This window comes from Lasiosphaeria miniovina (genome assembly GCF_030549165.1).
Source record: "Lasiosphaeria miniovina strain SMH2392-1A chromosome Unknown B0T26scaffold_6, whole genome shotgun sequence".
In the NCBI taxonomy this organism is placed as follows: domain Eukaryota; kingdom Fungi; phylum Ascomycota; class Sordariomycetes; order Sordariales; family Lasiosphaeriaceae; genus Lasiosphaeria; species Lasiosphaeria miniovina.
Genome location: NW_026848225.1, coordinates 2,660,052 through 2,676,871, shown reverse-complemented (window position 1 = coordinate 2,676,871; position 16,820 = coordinate 2,660,052). Strand labels below are relative to the sequence as shown.

Here is a 16,820-nt window from a genome sequence, read left to right as displayed (position 1 = left end):
ATGGGCTAGAGACAAGAAACAAACGAGAGAAAATAAAAGATATGAATAATGACATGAGACCGAGGCGGGAATAAGACCGCAGGCCAGCATTGTGGTTGGCTACCAGCTGCCCGACAGGAGCGCGCGCAGCCGAAGAAATCAGCGCATCTTGTCCCTCTTGTCGCCCGACATTTCTGTCTCCACGGACCAGGCCGAATGTGAACGAGAACAGCGCTGGAAGTCAGACCCATGACTGAACCCGCCCCAGTGGCCGAAACCGGGGGCCCTGAGTCTGAGTCCGGACCTTCCTGGTTTCAGGCGCCTACTACAGAGGCAAGACCCCACTAGGGAGCTGGCATCAGGCTGCAGGTGGCGGGCAAGTGCGCGCGCAAACAGAAACGACGGGCTGTTGAGGGAGAATGGAAAATGAAAAAAAAAAAAAAAAAAAAAAAAGCCTCGTTACCTTTGTGACCCAAAGCTCGCCAATTGGCGCTTACAGTTGGCAATGAGCTATTTATCGAAGCAGCTCTGCAGCGAGCAATGCGCAGCGCCTTTTCCATACCAGGCGCCATTTTATGTCGTGCGAGTTGAAGAAAGGATTTGGGCGAGGTGACTTGGCGGTTCCTGGATGCGCTCACTCGGTTTAGGTGGGGAAAGCTTATCGTGGGGAAGCTTTGCAACTCTGTTCAGCCACTACAACCCTTCGAGCTCGAGGCCCGTGTCGGAGTCCAATTGTCGAGAGTCTCGTGACAGAAAGATCACAGATCTCTCTTATCGACAGGACCAGAGAGATGAAATAGGATCGTCCTTTTGGTGCCAGCTGGGTAACAATGCCGTTCGCTCCGAAGTGCCCAGACTCGACAGCTCCGAAAATGGAGCAAAGCGGTGTGGTGTTCCCGTCAACGGTCAAGGTGAGCCCTCGCTTGCTTGAAACGGCTAACGGAATAAGAACAAGCATGAAGATAGAACGAAACTGAAGTAATTGAATTTACCGACGCCGCCGCCGCCTCCTTCATGGCTGACTGGATGACCTCAGCCGATACGAACTAAAGGTTACGTTTGGTTGCTAGAACTCTTTGTGGCTCTAGCGCGAGGAGATGCTGAACGCTATTCATTGATAACGGGTGCCACAGACAGATTTCGGAAATAGGTAAACGAGAACCTCTAGAGAGCATCGCAAAAACCAAGGCCATTGTGTACCAGTTGGGTCTCAGAAACAAGATACTAGAGATACAGTCCAATCCATGAAGGACTGTCCAGTACCGCTATACCTCGGAGACTGTATCGCTATGACATCAGAGCCGAGAAAGGAGATATCCATCAAATAAGTGAAGAGTTCTTATTAGCCAGTTGTTTGATTATATCAGCATTTCATCTGAATTTATTTCCCCTTCACTCCAACCCATTAGCATCTGGAGGAATGAATGACCTGGGAGTTTGTCTTGCGTTGCTCTGAATCCCGTACGCACGCAGGTCCCGGCCCGTCCGTAGGCCAACATGCCGGCCTGGATCAACCGGCTTTCCGGCTCTTTCCAAAGTGCAGCACTGTAAGTGGGGCCCGAGCAGCTGTAGCTCGACCCCCTGACGCAGCTCTCTGTGTGAAAGTGCGCTAGTAGCTAGCGAGCGCGGTAGCTCTCCGGGGAAACTGACATTCGTCGGCGACTTGGGACACAGGCAAACGAAACCTCTGAGAATTTCAAAAACACACGACGGGCGCGCGCCAGCCGTTGACAGCCACGACCGCTCGCCGCCGCCGTCCCCGAGAACACCGACAGCGTTGCAAGCCAAGATGGCAAAGAAAGGTACACACCATCAATTCAATCCCCAATTGACAAGGGGGGGAAACAGGCAAGGAGCCTCCAAAAAAAAACCACTCTGGGCTAACATTTCCACTTCTTAAAAAAAAAAGCCAAGTCCCGCGTCATCATCGTGCGCCTCCTATCGATGGCCATGACGGGCTACTTCTATACCTTTACGCGGCCCAGAGTAGCGCGGCCGATGAGCCTACTCAAATATGACCCGATCGGTATGCCGCGCCCAGTTTCCATTTGCGCTGCGTTCTCCCCCTTTGCCACCCTCTTCTTAATGGATAGGGATCAGACCTAGGGGAAAGGATTGGAGACGAGATCGGACAATAAAAAAGACTACCCCCTCAACATTCCAACTTCAGCAACAAAAACAGAATGGCCACAACGGCTCTATACCCACCCACGTAGATACAGCTCGCTAACCACATCGAAACCCGCAGTGCGAAGGAGAGTCCTATTCCTCGAGTCAAAGAAAAAGTTCACTGGTGGCAGGTGATGGAACTGGCTGAGACCAAACAGAAACGGGGCGATGGGGTCATCCTTCTACCGCAAAATCGCCTGGGCGAGCCACCGAACGATTGCCCTACAGATGGACCAGCTTGCGAAAAGTTCCGGTTATTCTGTACCGCACATCAACCTCGCGGTACGGACAAAGGTGGATTTGCCTCGACGAACGAAGCACATGGAAGAAGCATGCGTACCCTTTGGTGGTGCATAACAGCAGCCGTGTACTACTACTACCATATACCACCGATGATGTCTGTCAGTGTACTATAAAAGAAACCACCCCGCCACACACACATCAGCATGGCCGGCGTTCTAGGTTTTGAGATAGGCTTTATTGCCTATTAGGGAAGGAAAGGAAAAATACATATTCTATTACAATGATCAACTTTCCGGTATAGTGTTGGATAGTACACTTTCATTCTGACATGGTAGCCTAGATATATCCCGTCCTTCATCCCTCCAAATGGTCAAATAACACTGTCAAAGCTCAGAACTAACATTCGTTAAAGTAAACCCGAAGGCGGTAAATATGTTCAACTGTCGCGTCGAGTATCGAACAAATTCGACCTGTCGTAAGATCTGCAATAGTAAGAGCAAGGGGAAGGATCCGTAACTGAACCGTTCTCAATGGCTATCGTGACCGTCTTTTAAAGTCCGGCAAAGGCAGAAGTAGATTTTCGTCCTTCTGTGCAAAATCCTAAGAAAATGTGTTGGACTCTTGCGATTCCTCTTCTGGACGCCGGAATCGCGGCTATGATTGGGAGTCCTGTTGCTGGCTTTCCTGGGATGCTGCGATGCCGTTTCTAGAACCATAAGTTCTAGTCTTAGGCTTGTTTAAAAGAGTTGCGTTCTTGTGCGGCTGTACTGTCCCTTTAAATGCCCACTGAGTTTGCTGAGGTGCGTTGGGGAAATCTTGGGTCGGTCCAGTCTCACTCTTGACTACTTCCTCCCCTAGCATGTTAAGTGACGACAGACGCTTTACACTAGGTTCTCTGGTCTGCTTTGAGAGACCAACTGAGTCTCCAAATCTCTGTGGACTCTCCGAGCGCTTCCGTCTGTGTGAATGTGTTTTCCGCGGCTTACCCGTGCTCTGCTTTGGCCTCGGTGCCCGTTCAGGCCGCTTGTCATGGCAGCTCTTAACTTGCACTTCTTCGGCTATTACCTCTGTGAGCATAGGCTCGGTGATTAGAGGCGTATTAGAGCTTCTGGTAGGCACACCCTGGTCTGGTGAGCTTTTCTGAGCGTCGCCATGTTGGGACATGCTTCCAGTGATACGCTTCAGAATGGATTTTGGTTTCCAGGCTAGACTCCTCTGTTGCTTCTCCTGGTCAATAGAAGGCGAGACAGGTTCGCCCAGATCATTTGCAGGGCTGCAGACGACGACACGTCTATTGCGGGCTTGAAGAACCGTGAGGTCCTTAGATGGGAAGGTAATGCCTGACTGATCGCCATTTCCAGGTGTATGTATCTCCTCGTCCTTGTTTAGCATGCTCCTGCTGTCGTCCTGCTGGTCCCGATAGTAGGCTGAATTAGGGGCGTCCAATGGTGAGAGCTGCGAAAGTATCTCTTCACTCTAAAAGTAATGTTTGGCATTCTAATTAGTCTCCCTCAAGGGCTCCGAAGGACCTCTACCCACAAGAGCATGGGATTTCAGAGAATCCATCAACTTTCCAAGGGTCTGTACGAATTTCGGTCCTGTCTCGTCAGCTTCACCGTCTCCGAAGAAGGTATCGAAGCTAATATCGATTTCAGTGACAAGCCCCTCCTTGGTAGTCCACTGCTTCAAGACGTCAAAGAGCGCATTAGCCTTCACACACAAGCGGCGGAAATCCCCATCAGACTTGAGTCCCCTTTCCATGGCACCATCAAGCTCGGTAGTAATTTTTTGAAGTTTGGCCGACTCTTGATTCCGAAATTGCTCACCTTTTGCAGCTTTTTGCTTGACCTCGTCGGCCATGGTCTTATACCGTTCCTCGGCAATGGAGAGGCTCTCTCTGAGCGACTTTGTTGTAGCAATGCCATCACGCTCTTTCTGTTCCTTTTCGTGCAGTGCTTGCTTGAGGCTCGTTGTCTGACTAGTCAAGTAATCCAGCTGTTGTGTGCGGTGTAAACCCTCCTTGGCTTCCGTTTTGGCTTTTTCAATTTCGACTCTAGCTTCCATGCGAGCAATACTGACTGCCTTATTCGCTGCGGCTTTCAGTGTGGAATCCATTGTCTGGATTGTTTTGTTGAACCCGAGAACACTTGCAGTGAATTGCTGCACTTCGGCCCGATATGTGTCATCCTTTGCCTCCAGTTTCTCATCAAGCTCCGCAATCATGGATTCTTTGGCGCTGAGGGTTTCTGTCAGACGCGAAATCTCGGTCTCAGAGTCTTGTAGGCGATGATTCTCCATTTCATGGATTTCTTCATGAAGGCTCCGTATCTTATCCATTTGCCGCAACGAGACCTTTCTCATCTCATCGACTTCAGCCTCGCGTTGCTGGCATTCGGCTTCCTTCGTCTTCAATAAACTAGAAAGCGTGCCGTTCTCCTCCAGTTTCTTCTCCAACTTCTGGCCCAACGCGTGCTACTGGTTGTCAAGTTGTTCCAGTATCTTTCCCATCTGGGTCTTGACGACTTCAACGAGTTGATCAGCTGGTTCTTTGTCTGGTCCATGAGACTCGAAGAATGATTCTAGCTTAGATGTAACGCTTTGGCGGTCAGGACAAGCAAACGGCAAGGTGGGAAACACGGCGTATTTGCTCACTTGTTGGCTGCTTCATGGTGCAGCTCCTGGACGCCAGCGAGCAAGTCAGGCTGGCTTGTCGTCAGATTCACCAGATTTTCGAGCTTTTCGGTCATCAAGGTGAGACTATCAATGTTTATTTCAATTAGCATCGTTGACAATATTCTCAGATGCTCTCCAAGAGAACCTTTATGCGCATTGATGCCAGGATATCATCTCAATAGTTATCACTTACTTCTCGTGAGTGTTTTCTTCGAACTTTGTTTGAAGCTCAACATTTTGAGCTTACGAGTATTATTTACGGGGAATGATATTCTAGTACAACATTTTGATGCCTCCCATGCCTCCACGGTGAGTTGGTTCCATGGTCTTTTCAGGGGGTCCGAAGACCCCCCTAAGCATGAAAACACAAATGCTTACAAATTTCCGGCCTGCTCCCTAGAAGTCAATTACCAAGGGAGCCAATAATACGACCTCTAGGTTGGTTCTGGGTACCGCTTGAAGTGAAGGTGATTACGTATGGAGCAATGGCAAGAGTATGAGAATGCATGACTTGGACAAGAGCAGGACTTGGGACATTAATTAACTCCGTGCTAAAGGAGAACAAAAAAAAGACGAAAAAAGACTACCAGAAATTTCTGGCCATGCCAAGACAGTCTAGTAGTCCATTCATTCTAGCGGACTAAGAGAGATATTTCAAGGCCTTGGCTGGAAAACCACAAGAAGCAAGTCCGCTCAAATGAGTCCCCTTGCACACTCACGCAAACATGTGTTGGGGTTTAATCTCGACGAAATAAAAGCTGCGGCGGCAAGTGCTACAACCTCCATACACCACACACACGTCTCAGCCACGGAAGCGGCCCTTTCCAGTCAAGGTGGCGTTTGGTGTGCGTAGTAGTATGTATGGATGGCCTCGTCCCGGGTCACCGCCGAGAACAAGCGGGTGACAAAAATAATAATAATCAGATCCAATTTGTTTCTACCACACCCAACTTACCCAGGATAAAAATCGTGGCTTTTTTGGGACAAGTTCATAACGAGGCTGGACCAATACGAGGTTGAACGTGTCTTCGAGATCAAGAACAGGGCTGTCGCCGATAACCGGTGATTTCCTAGTGATATGGGTATCCAGACTTCGTTATCGTAGCTTTTATACCTGGTATCATTGAGGGTGGTGAGTGGTGGCACCGACAGCGCCTCCCCGAGCGTCCCGCAGTTGTCCAAAAATAATATCCCCCCCCCCCCCCCCAAAAAAAAAAATCCACATATACAACAGCTCCTAAGAAGTCTGTCAGCGGGACTAACTCCTTGATATGTGTTTTTTCTGACACAGCAGCAGCAACCTGCGTAATGGTTAACCAAGGCATCCCCATCACCCTGAGGTAAGTAAGGTAGTTAGTTAAGAAGTCATCTACGGCTTTGCACGATCTCGCACTGCAGCTGTTCGTGGACCAGGCGGGAGAGAGGCTGAGATGGGAACATGCAAGTATACCAAGTATATCATGCAGCACGTCAACGGCGCGTACCACCGACGGGGAGGAACGCAAGTGGGCGGGGCGGGGGATGTGATGGCGGCAGATCTCCGAGCCGCTTTTGCACACTAGGGTTTGGTTGTTCGGCGACGGTGATTGGGTGCTTGGGAGGGTCGCTTCGAAGGGGTGGCTCAGTTGCGCAGGGGCCAAGCTTTGCTGCAGGGGTGCCACACATGCCGGCGCTTCGAGGCAATGGCAACTGCCAATCAACTGAGGAGGAAAGGGGACAGGCACACTGACGAAAGACATCGTGCGTCGGGCTCTGGGGTTGCCAGGCCCAATTGCGCATCACGACGGCCGCTGAAAGGGGCTTCGGTTCCTGCTATTACCGCCAGTGCCGCGACTTGGGGAGTGAATGGGCACAAGACCGGCGATGCAACATGCGATAGGGCATCACATTGCAAGCACACCACTGAGAGAGGTCGGCACCTGTGACAATGGTAGGCATTCCTGGCACCCAAGCATGGGATTAGGCCTAGTAGCGTATAGGTATGGAGGCCCAGACAGCTGTTTCTCTTTAACCCCCCCCCATCGCGCCGTTATACCTGGCTCACCATCTAAATACTTACCAGCCGCCCCTCAGCCCCGTCTCCCGTCCTCAATTCCCCATCCCATCCCCATTCTCTTCTCATTTTCCTGTTGTAGGCCGCATGTTGGTTCTAGGACAGGTCCTGGATCATTATCTGGTCACACGAGCTGGCTGCTTGACCTCGCTGCTGAACAAACAAAAACAACAATAGACATGGCGGCTACGACACATAGCTTTCCCCTCCCGACCTCGGGCCCTTCTACTGATGGACAGGATAATTCCAGTCCCGACACGCCGGTTGATGGCAACGCGGCGGGCGCATCTGGAGCCAGTACCGGGGGATTCGAGCTATCTCGCGGAGGGTTGGCTGCAATCATTGTAGTTGTCTCAATCGTAGCGATACTTGGCAGTAAGTTAACATTGCCCTCGCACCTCTAGGCAAAACTGACCGGGATGCAGTTGCCATGACGATTCTCTTCTATATCGCCAAGAAGAGGGAATGGACAATTCGTGAGACCATCCGGAGATCAGCAAAGAAGGTCGTCACCGTCTTGACACCGCGGCGGTCCGAATTCCCCAGATCAGTCAAAGAGTCGGTTGGTCGAGGTGGCCGGGTCAAGTTGGACGAGGTCCCGCCGACGCCGCGAATCAAACCGGAGCAGCTAGACTTGGAAAAAGGCGCCGACAAGCCCGACAAGAAACGCTACAACTTTAGCCGCAAGTGAGCAGGGCATTCTGCAAGCGAGGGTGCCGATGAAGGCCGAAACAACAGGCAAGCGCGCCGCCACGTTATGGGTTGGCAAAGTATCCCGACAATCCCAGACTTTGTGAGCTGAAGGCCTTGCGCCAAGGGAATGGAGTTCGTGTATGGCGGGCCCGAGTCGTTGTACGGCAGGACGCTGGGGCTGTGATACCATAATTTTGTCTGTATTATATAGGGTATGAATGGAACGGGGTCTGGCGTCTATAGTCGTCGGAAGGTGTTGGTGCTCGCGCTTCTTCTCGCGTCTGAGCGTTTGTCTGCCGGAGCTGGCGGCGGCGCCTTGTCCTTACTCTTAGATTCTGGCACAAATGTTACGTTTTTCTCCCCCACAACCTCGCCTGGACGAGTCTTCGTTGTTCGGGTATACTTCTGGGCCCTGGATCCTATTGCTGTGTCCTTTGCCCTGCCGCCCTGTACCCGTGATGACGAGACCTGCATGAAAACCTCGTCGCCAGCATCGCCAGCGTTGCCACCACCATCGCTCGACCCACCGCCGCTATCCTCGACAGCGGCCGGAGGGGCGCCATCACGCCCGGGCACTTGCGTACTTGGGTTGAGGGAACGGAACTCCCAGCTGGTCTCGTCGACCTTGAAATCCTCGTCTTCGAAGAGCTTACCGAAACGGGAGTCACCCAGCACAGCATCCTCGATATCGGCCTTCTGTTTGATTTCTTGTCGTTTGGACATCTTGTCAGCCAACTTCTGATTGACCTTGACTTTCTTGACACCCCTGATTCGGCTTGCGCGCTCCTTTTCGACCTTCTCCCTAATTCTCTTCGCTCGCTCCTCCTCCCAGATATAAGGGTTGGCGATAAGGCGAGCCTGGTCGTACAACTTGGCTGCGACAAAGTAGCCGTGCATATATGGCCGCAATAGATTTGTCTTGCCAACCAGATGCCCTAGGCTGAGAGCCTTCAGTTCAGGCACCGTCAAGAACTTGAAGTTGTCATAGGTCTCGGTTCTAGTCTCGTTCTCCATCTCGTGGACCAAGTTGTCAACGAAATGGCACCATCTTGGCGCCAGACCAAGGTTTGGAATAAAGAAGCTGTGCATTTGTTTTCCCTAGTTGTCATGTCTGTTAGCAAACCAATATCTTGAGTAATTTACTAGCATGACCATAACCTACCTCGTTTGCGGTCAAGATCATGCCCGAATCTGGGCAATGAGCAACATAGTTGATGTCGACCATGGGCTCAATGGATGTCCAGAGATCACCGCTGTGCTCGTCCCATATTTTGATGATTCTCTTGTCGGCAGAAAGCAACTTGCGCTCCTCTGTAGGTGTTGTCATGTGGATGAGGCTTTGGATGGGAAGTCCCATGCCCTGGTCCTTCTTGAGAAGAGGCCGCGGATTTCTTAAGTCAAATGTGCTGATTTGGCCGTGAGCTGTGCCAAGCGCAAGAGAAAGCCCATCTTTGCTGAAATCCAAGGCAGTGACTTCGCCATCGTGACCTCCGAGGACTGCAACTCGTCCCTTGGTGCGCGGGTCGAAGAACTCGACGGTGCTGATTGACGTCCCGAAGGCGCAAAGGCCGTGTGTGGATTCCGCTACCGCCGCAACATTGACCGCACCAACATTTATGCTGCCTTGCAAGCCACTAATTGCTTCGTCTTCCCCCACGTTAATCTGCCACGGTCGGAGGTATTGGCCGCGTTCGAGATCGAGCCGGAAAACCTCGCCCATTCCGGACCCGTCCGAACTCAGGCCGACGGCTGGAACAAGCACCTCGGTATTCTGGCGGATATAGGCCAGATCCCGGCCGAACCTGGGGAGGCGAGTTTCATAGTGGCATCCCATCGGCGTATGGAACTCTAAGGATCGGTCACTTTGCAAGTGTAGACTCTTGGAGTAGTCCGAACTCAAGAGAAGAAATGTCGTATTTTCGGACTTGGTGTGTCGCGCAAAGGACAAAGACAGCTCCTGTGTCGAGTGGACGTGAAATTGGGGCTTATAAGTGCCAGAGCTCATGATCCAGTTGCCATCCTCGCTGACTCGAACACAGTTGCTCGCTGTGGAGGGGTGTTAGCATTTTCCAGAAAGGCAAATTGTTCCCGCGAGCACAGTCGGAACTGACCTTCTTCGAATTCGAATTCCTGTAGCAGCTCGAAGTTGTTCTGGTTCTCGGGGTCATATTTGGACGATCGCTTCCTGCGGCGCGCCAGCCAGTCGGGCAGCGGTCTCGCGGTCGAAGGCCCCGCGATGGTATACCTAGGTAGTCAAATCAGCATCTTCGTCGCTGCGAAAAAAAGTATAATGAAGGTAAAGAAGAGAATCTTGGACAGCGACTGCATCTACTTACACCGGCACGGTCCCTGGGTTTGACAGCTTCATGATGGGCGATAATGAAGCATGCACAACTACTCGGCCAGGCGCATCTCCAAAAATTCTGGGCAGAAAAGTCCAAGAAAGTTTCGCCAGGTGTCTCGATTGGGAAGGCGGAGAGCGGAGCACGGTAAATGTTCGGCACTAAAACTCACGTTATAGGTGGGGAAGCAACCGGCCGCTGGATCTCAAATCTTCAGCGGAAAACTCCTTTGACGTCCGCTGATGGCCCAGCCCTGGATCTGACTCGAAGGGCTAGGGTAGCTAAGTAATGACGAGTTAACGACGAGTTAACGGGATACTTGAGGTTTTACTACCGAAATCGTAGAACGGCGAAGTGCCGCGGCAGAAGCAAAAATTACCTAGTCTCATATCACGGCAAATGCTTCGGCGTCTGTATCTTCCCGTCACCACCTGCTTCCCTCATGGCCGAGTTTGTTGGACCTTGCGCACGGCAATTGCAAGACGTTCCGAAGTGGTTTCTTTGCCGGGATTATCTAAAGAACAATCGGGTCTATTATTATCGGACGCCCCTAAAGTCAATACAGGATTCACTGCATGGCAGGTGCTCTAATTAAACTCTGGTAGGTATAGCGAGATATGTAAGGAATATTTACCACAAAACGATCCATTCGCACGAGTAGTCTACTGATATTGGCTATTGTGCGGCCAGATTAAGCAGATGTAAACAATTTTATCTCTGTGCTAAGATATTCTGAGATTCATGGGATGGAGATATCCTCAAAATCCAATCTCTGAATGTTGGTTCGTGGGAAACTGTCTAAGATATGGATAGCCTCACTCCAGTCCCTTACCGCTCTGGCTGAAGGCTTTTCCAGGCTGATACTATTTACCTCATTGAATCCCTAATATCTTCCTATCCATTATTCAAGTGCCGCACCAACATTCGGGGATTCAGGGATTGGACAGTATGTACTTACTGAACTGTCTTGCAATGTCCAAATGCAACCTACCTAGGAAAGTTTTCGGGAGGTTGCATCCAATCCTATTTGGCTATTCGTCCTTTGGAGAGGAGCGGGGCCGCTTGGCGGAGCTCGTGCTGGGGCCCCAATCAGTTCTTCATAGCGCATTACGCAGTGGCTCCTTACTAAGTTGACGAACCTCCAAGGTCACTAATCACTATAACTTTCGAGGTGTACCGCCGAAGAACAAGTCTGGAGTTGCACAAACGGCCTCCCCTGCACGCTCTCTTAGTATCGTCGCGCCGACTTCACGTGTGTCGACGACAGATAAACCTCGAACGACCTCGAGCGACCTCGAGCAACCTCCGTGTCGTCTAACTTGGGCAACTGCGACCACGCGCGCAAGCCATCGGCATTCCATCTCAGGTACCTGGCCTTGCATCACGACGCCCCGGCCACGGGCAGCAGGCCGAGCAGCAGCTTCTGAAAAGAAAGCTCCTTCTGCTCGAGTCAAGCTTCCGTTTCCAGGCTCCGCATGTGCTGCCCCGCGACGAGTCGTCGGTAATCACGGCGCCGCCCGTCCTGCGGTTGTCTGCGCTGCCATGGAGCCGCGCATCCTCGCGCACACATCTACATCACCGTCGCCGCGAGCCCGGTCCCAGCTCATAGCTGCAGCTTTCCTCGACACCCACACCAGCACCCGCAGTCTTCGGCGCGCCTGCTCTGGCTTCCAATAGGACGCCCCTGCGACGCCCGGCCACGGTGGATGACCGTCCACTAATGCGGGCACGCCGTGCGGCGACACCTCTTCCGATATGGACGCGGGCGAATACGATACCAATACTCTACTAATTGTAATCATGCTCCCCTCCCGTCTCCCTCTTTCATCTGACTTGCATGTCTTGCTGGGCATACTGACAGCGCTCGCGTTCAGAATAATCTTTCCTCTATCGCTTTCCGCATTTATGAGCCCGTCGCCTCGCACTCTTCGACCTACACCTTTGCTGCCTCGGACGTCGAGGATGCCCTGCGCAGCGATGGCCATCTTGTGTACATGGATGTTGCTAGGCGGGGAATATGGTGTTTCTATCTCTCTGACAAGGACGCGCCCTTGTCCCTTCAGCCCGAGCAACACGGTCTCTACGTCAAGATGGAGGTCTGTGGCTATCTTCTGAGGCTTGTCGAGGAAGGGAGCTTCGAGCCACCGAGTCTGTACAGGGGGCGGTCGCCGGGGGCAAACGTGACCAACACGCCGAACAGCTCCTCTTCCAGCGCCTCGGGGGTTGAAGTGGCATTCCGCAGCACACAACCGACCTCACTCCCGCCGGCGCTGACCGCCGGCACCGCTGCTGTGGACACAAAGATGGCGCCCAACCTCGCCCCGGACTCGAAGGGCTACAACTCGGTTCCAGCTCGTGAAATACATGAATTTTTCGTCACGGCGGTCCTGTCCTCGCTGTCGACTTCGCTCTGCCACCAAATTGGAGCCATCTCGCTCAACCACCGAACTGTCCTGCTCCCGCCCCAGGCCTTTCACGTAGACGACGTTGATACGGCCCAAGCGTCGCGGACTTCGGCTCTAGCAACATTCCGGGTTTACCTGACTACAACGGGATCTCTCGTCATCTCTCTCTCCGTGTCGTTGCTACAGGGCCTGATTTCCTCCGCTGAAGCCTTGCGCTCAAGCTTGCCGTCCCCAGGCCCCATAGTTCTTGCTGCGCCTCTCGGAGCCTTTGGGGCATTGCAAGGCGTAGTGGACGGGGATAGCCACCTCGAGAGCGGCTTCGGCCACTCCCCGGAGACCCATATCAGCCGAGCGAGACCAGAGCCAAGCGACAGATTCTCACAGTGGAAGAGTACCTGCATCAAGCTGCTCCAGATGCGTGGCATGTCGCCCGCTTTGTTAGATGGATGCTCGTGGCTGAATATACACTTTCTCCAGAGAAAACCATTTGATCAGAGAGGGGACGGGAAGAGGACACCGCTTCTGGGCTCAGGGCCAACGGCCCCATGGCCGTCTGTTCTCTGTTTTCGGAAGCCAAAGATGGAGGCGGCGCTGGGTAACCACTTCAGAAAACTGCAAGTGGGTAGCGTCGCTGAGCATACGGACCCCCTCAGCAACGCGAAGCTCTGGTCTCAAGGCGTCTCTGAACGAGAGGATACTATTGCAAGGAGGAAAAGAGAGCGAGATGCGACCATGTTGCGCGAGACTGCCGATGCGGATGCAAGAGATCACCAGCACAACGAATATTCGCCCCTGACTCTTCGGCGCTCGAGTAACGGCGGGGGCGGGATGGCAGCTGGTGTTATGTACCCAACCCCTCCAGACGGGGTCCAACAGCCAGGGTTCACCCCCTCGTTCGATGGTGCGGGAGTGAGCCCAGGCCAGCAGCCGCCGGCAACTGCAATGGCCGATATCGATGCCGTAATGCATCACGATGCGCCAACTAGCGACGGGTTCGCTGATGGATGGCACGTGGGTGATCCTAAGCGCGAGCCACAGGGGGTAGCATTCCTCGAAGGGGAAAACATGTTTGGTGATTTGGGCGACAACTTGTTTGAGGACAATGAGCTCACCGATGCCGACTTTAATTTCTTTGACGAGCAACCACTTGGAGCCGACGTCGATCTCTCTGTTCTTCCCGAGATGGGGTTAGCGAGGGATATGTCGGCAAGTATAAGCCACGCAATCCAAGGATCTTCCCGCAATTCCGGCGGTGCGGAAACGGCCAGACCTAATAACCGCCCTGCATTGCCCGAGTTCACAAAGCCTGAGTTAAAGCACGCTCGAAGCACTCTCGCCGAAGAAAGCCGGCAGCTGAGCAACCTGGAGAGCTACAACATGAATTCAGCACTGGGAATAAAAAGACACCCAAGCCCCTTCAACCCGGATACCGTCTATAAGCGCATCCGGGCGTCGATCCACGCGCCAATGCCACCCAGATATTCTAGCAAGAACACCCAGCCACGGCGTGGCAGTGTGTTCGAAAAGGTGGACTTTGATCCATCTCTATCACTCGTAAACAAAAAATACCAAGAGCGCGGGCCGTATGACTATACGATTCCGGCTTTAAAGGCCCAGAAAGACAAACGTGGTGAAAGAGAGAACCCCCTCATACCAGGTGGCATGCTGGAGCCTGTAAAGCAACGAAAGAGCCTCAAGAGTTTGCCATCAAACATTGGCCTTCTTCTGGCAAAGATTAACGGCGGAATTAACGGCGGCCTAGAGAGTAGCCCAGCGAAGCCTAATGATCTTTCCGAGTCGGAGGAGAGCAGCTGGTCTTCAGAAGACGATAATGCTAGCGACATGTCTGGCGACCCCTGCTCTCCAGAGAAGTCTAGCGTGATAAGACGACGCCAGGATGACGATGTTGTATCAATGGCGGCCTCCTTCAAAGACCTGGAGAACACTTCGGCGGACTCGCCCGGATATGGGTCCATCGACCTTTCCCGCTTGTCGATCCCTGAAGTTCCCGAACTGTCTATGACGAAATATTTTGCAGACCCGGAGCCCGCCGCCCTCCGCCCCTCGGGTTCGGATGATGACTTGATTACGGTTGCCCAAGTTCTCACCGAGCAGGCCGCCTCGGGTCTGCTCAAACTCGCCTACCAACGTCCATGCGCCGAAACTCAAGAGGCGCGCCGATGCTTGGTCAACGCAATCCGATATTCGGTGCAGGGGTTGCAGAAGGCTTTGCCAAGAACCCTTGCAGGTGCAATGGAATGCCAGCTTCGGCCTTTCATCGAGGTGCAGGATGTGCCATCACTGGGGCCGCCGAACCGTGTTCCGCCAAGGCCAGCCGGTCAGGAGCTGGTTCGGCCCAGCATCTTTCAGATTCCTACTCCTCACATTGAGATTCGCCGCTACGAAACCCAGCTCTCGGTGTTGCCATCGGCAGTGTCCTTCTGGGAAACACTTGGTCTCGGACCTTCGCAAGGTCCCAAGGACATTGTCTCTATATGCGTGTTTCCCCAGATGGAGGGCTTACAAGACAGCGCCCTCGCTTTTGTGGAAAGAATACGAAGCACATATGAGTCGCTCAAACTGGGGGTCTTTGTAGCGCTACCAACCGTCAATGGCATAGTGGGTGGTCTGCTCCCATTTGCTGCTGACTATCATCAGGATATGGTGTCTCCCGGGGCTAATACGCCTCGGGACGCCTCGGCGGCCACTGAGAATATGGCGAAATTGGCTCAAGCATTGGCGGCCACAGCCATGACCGAGAAGAACTTTGTCGTATATTTTGTGTATTCGGCAGAAAATCCCAGGTCGATTGTGGATTCTTGTGCTGCTTTTCAGGAGCTCTTCGAACACTACAAACGGGTGATGTCGGAAAGGAAGAAGCCGATCACGAACGAGCTTGTCCTCCAGCTAGTACCGCTCGAGCATCTGGCCTCAGAGACGTCTTTAGTAGTACTATTTCCGGCTGACTATATAAGGCTCTGCATCGAGACGTATGACCGCTGCACCCTCTTTGGCGGCTCGATGCCGGCCCCCGCGATTATGCTCGAGCGAGCCCTACCGCGAACGGTAGACTTCAAACTGACGAGCAGCCCCTCGCCAAATCTCCTCCTAGAGAACACCTACATCCATGTAGCGTATGCTCAAAGCGTGGATGAGCGCTGGGTCACAGCGGCATGGACAGACAACCGTGGAAGTAAGCAAATGACGGCATCATACTGTCTGGGACGGCGAGGCAAGCCTCTCTCAAGACACCTGACAGAGGTTGTGCGCGAGATTTGGGAGACGACACTTGACTTCATCTCGGTTCTTAAGGTGCACTGGCGGGTCATAATCGCCAAGTGCGGGCCCATGGACCAACAAGAAACCGAGTTCTGGGTCGGCCTAGCGAAGCCGAATGGAGATGCTCGAGCGAACGTTAGTCTGACGCTCGTGACTGTGGACACGAATCCGTCGCTACAGCTCATCCCGCCGTCGGTCAAAATCCCCTTCACGGCACCCTCCGTGTTTTATACCACGCCCGTGTCAACACCGCAGACCTCGATCGTCTCCCCAGACCAGAGCGGAGTCGGCGGCGGCGGCGGCGGCAACCCCTCGACGCCGATGGGAGCCACCAGCGGCGGGATCGGCGCTACGACGCCCGGCGGCGAGAACTCAGCCACGGAACCCGACGTGGACACAACGCTCATCGACGTGACCGAGACGACGTGGGGAGTCGTCGTCTCGCACCGCCTCAACAACTCGACCTCCCTGACGGACCTCAACCCGGCCCTGGCCAGCGGCTACCTCATCAAGCGCGGCGGCCACCGCCCCGACGATGCCCCCGTAGCCATCGAGGTCAACGTCATCCACAACGGCGGCAACAACCCGCGCGTGCACGAGTCGCTGCTCCGCGACTTGCTCATGTATTTCAGGGGCCTCGGCACCCTGGCTAGGGCCCGTGGCATCGTCGAGCGCGACACGGACGCCCGCCCGTGGCATGTGGCCGCGGCGGAAAAGGCTGTCCGCGTACTCTATCTACTAATGTGACGGGACGGCCCGCGTGTGGTCGGCGGCGAGATACCGAAAAGAAAAAAAAAATCATATATTGTGTTTTCCAGCGGGGAGGTTTGTTCTTTGCTCTTCCGTGCGGTGGCGTGAGGGTAATTGGCATTTTACTTTCTTTTCATTGTCTTGTCTCTTTCCATTTGTCCTGGTTTCCTCTTTCCTCCTTCCTCAGCGGCGTTTTTGGCGCATGAAATCATCTCTCGCCCTCTTTGGTCTTGG

The 16,820-nt window shown here is 53.3% G+C and overlaps 4 protein-coding genes across 4 annotated transcripts; 3 read left to right on the top strand and 1 right to left on the bottom strand.

Annotated features, from left to right (window-relative positions):
* Positions 1 to 1,875: 1,875 nt before the first annotated feature.
* Positions 1,876 to 2,283, top strand: B0T26DRAFT_652824 (uncharacterized protein; the record flags this gene model as incomplete). The annotated part of the gene is made up of 2 exons (XM_060438401.1): positions 1,876 to 2,005; positions 2,228 to 2,283. Coding segments are annotated over 2 exons (186 nt in total), but the record flags the coding sequence as incomplete, so codon positions are not given.
* Positions 2,284 to 7,296: 5,013 nt separating this feature from the next.
* Positions 7,297 to 7,808, top strand: B0T26DRAFT_754925 (uncharacterized protein; the record flags this gene model as incomplete). The annotated part of the gene is made up of 2 exons (XM_060445879.1): positions 7,297 to 7,492; positions 7,543 to 7,808. The coding sequence occupies 2 exons, from the start codon at positions 7,297 to 7,299 to the stop codon at positions 7,806 to 7,808; spliced, it is 462 nt and encodes a 153-aa protein (XP_060293073.1).
* A 239-nt stretch (positions 7,809 to 8,047) lies between these two features.
* B0T26DRAFT_652024 (WD40-repeat-containing domain protein) lies at positions 8,048 to 10,178 on the bottom strand (the record flags this gene model as incomplete). Its single annotated transcript, XM_060438329.1, has 4 exons — positions 8,048 to 8,908; positions 8,973 to 9,856; positions 9,922 to 10,055; positions 10,147 to 10,178. The coding sequence occupies 4 exons, from the start codon at positions 10,176 to 10,178 to the stop codon at positions 8,048 to 8,050; spliced, it is 1,911 nt and encodes a 636-aa protein (XP_060293072.1).
* A 1,729-nt stretch (positions 10,179 to 11,907) lies between these two features.
* Positions 11,908 to 16,583, top strand: B0T26DRAFT_743119 (mediator complex subunit 13 C-terminal-domain-containing protein; the record flags this gene model as incomplete). The annotated part of the gene is made up of 2 exons (XM_060444212.1): positions 11,908 to 11,946; positions 12,027 to 16,583. 2 exons carry the CDS (start codon positions 11,908 to 11,910, stop codon positions 16,581 to 16,583), a joined length of 4,596 nt encoding a protein of 1,531 aa, XP_060293071.1.
* Positions 16,584 to 16,820: the final 237 nt, after the last annotated feature.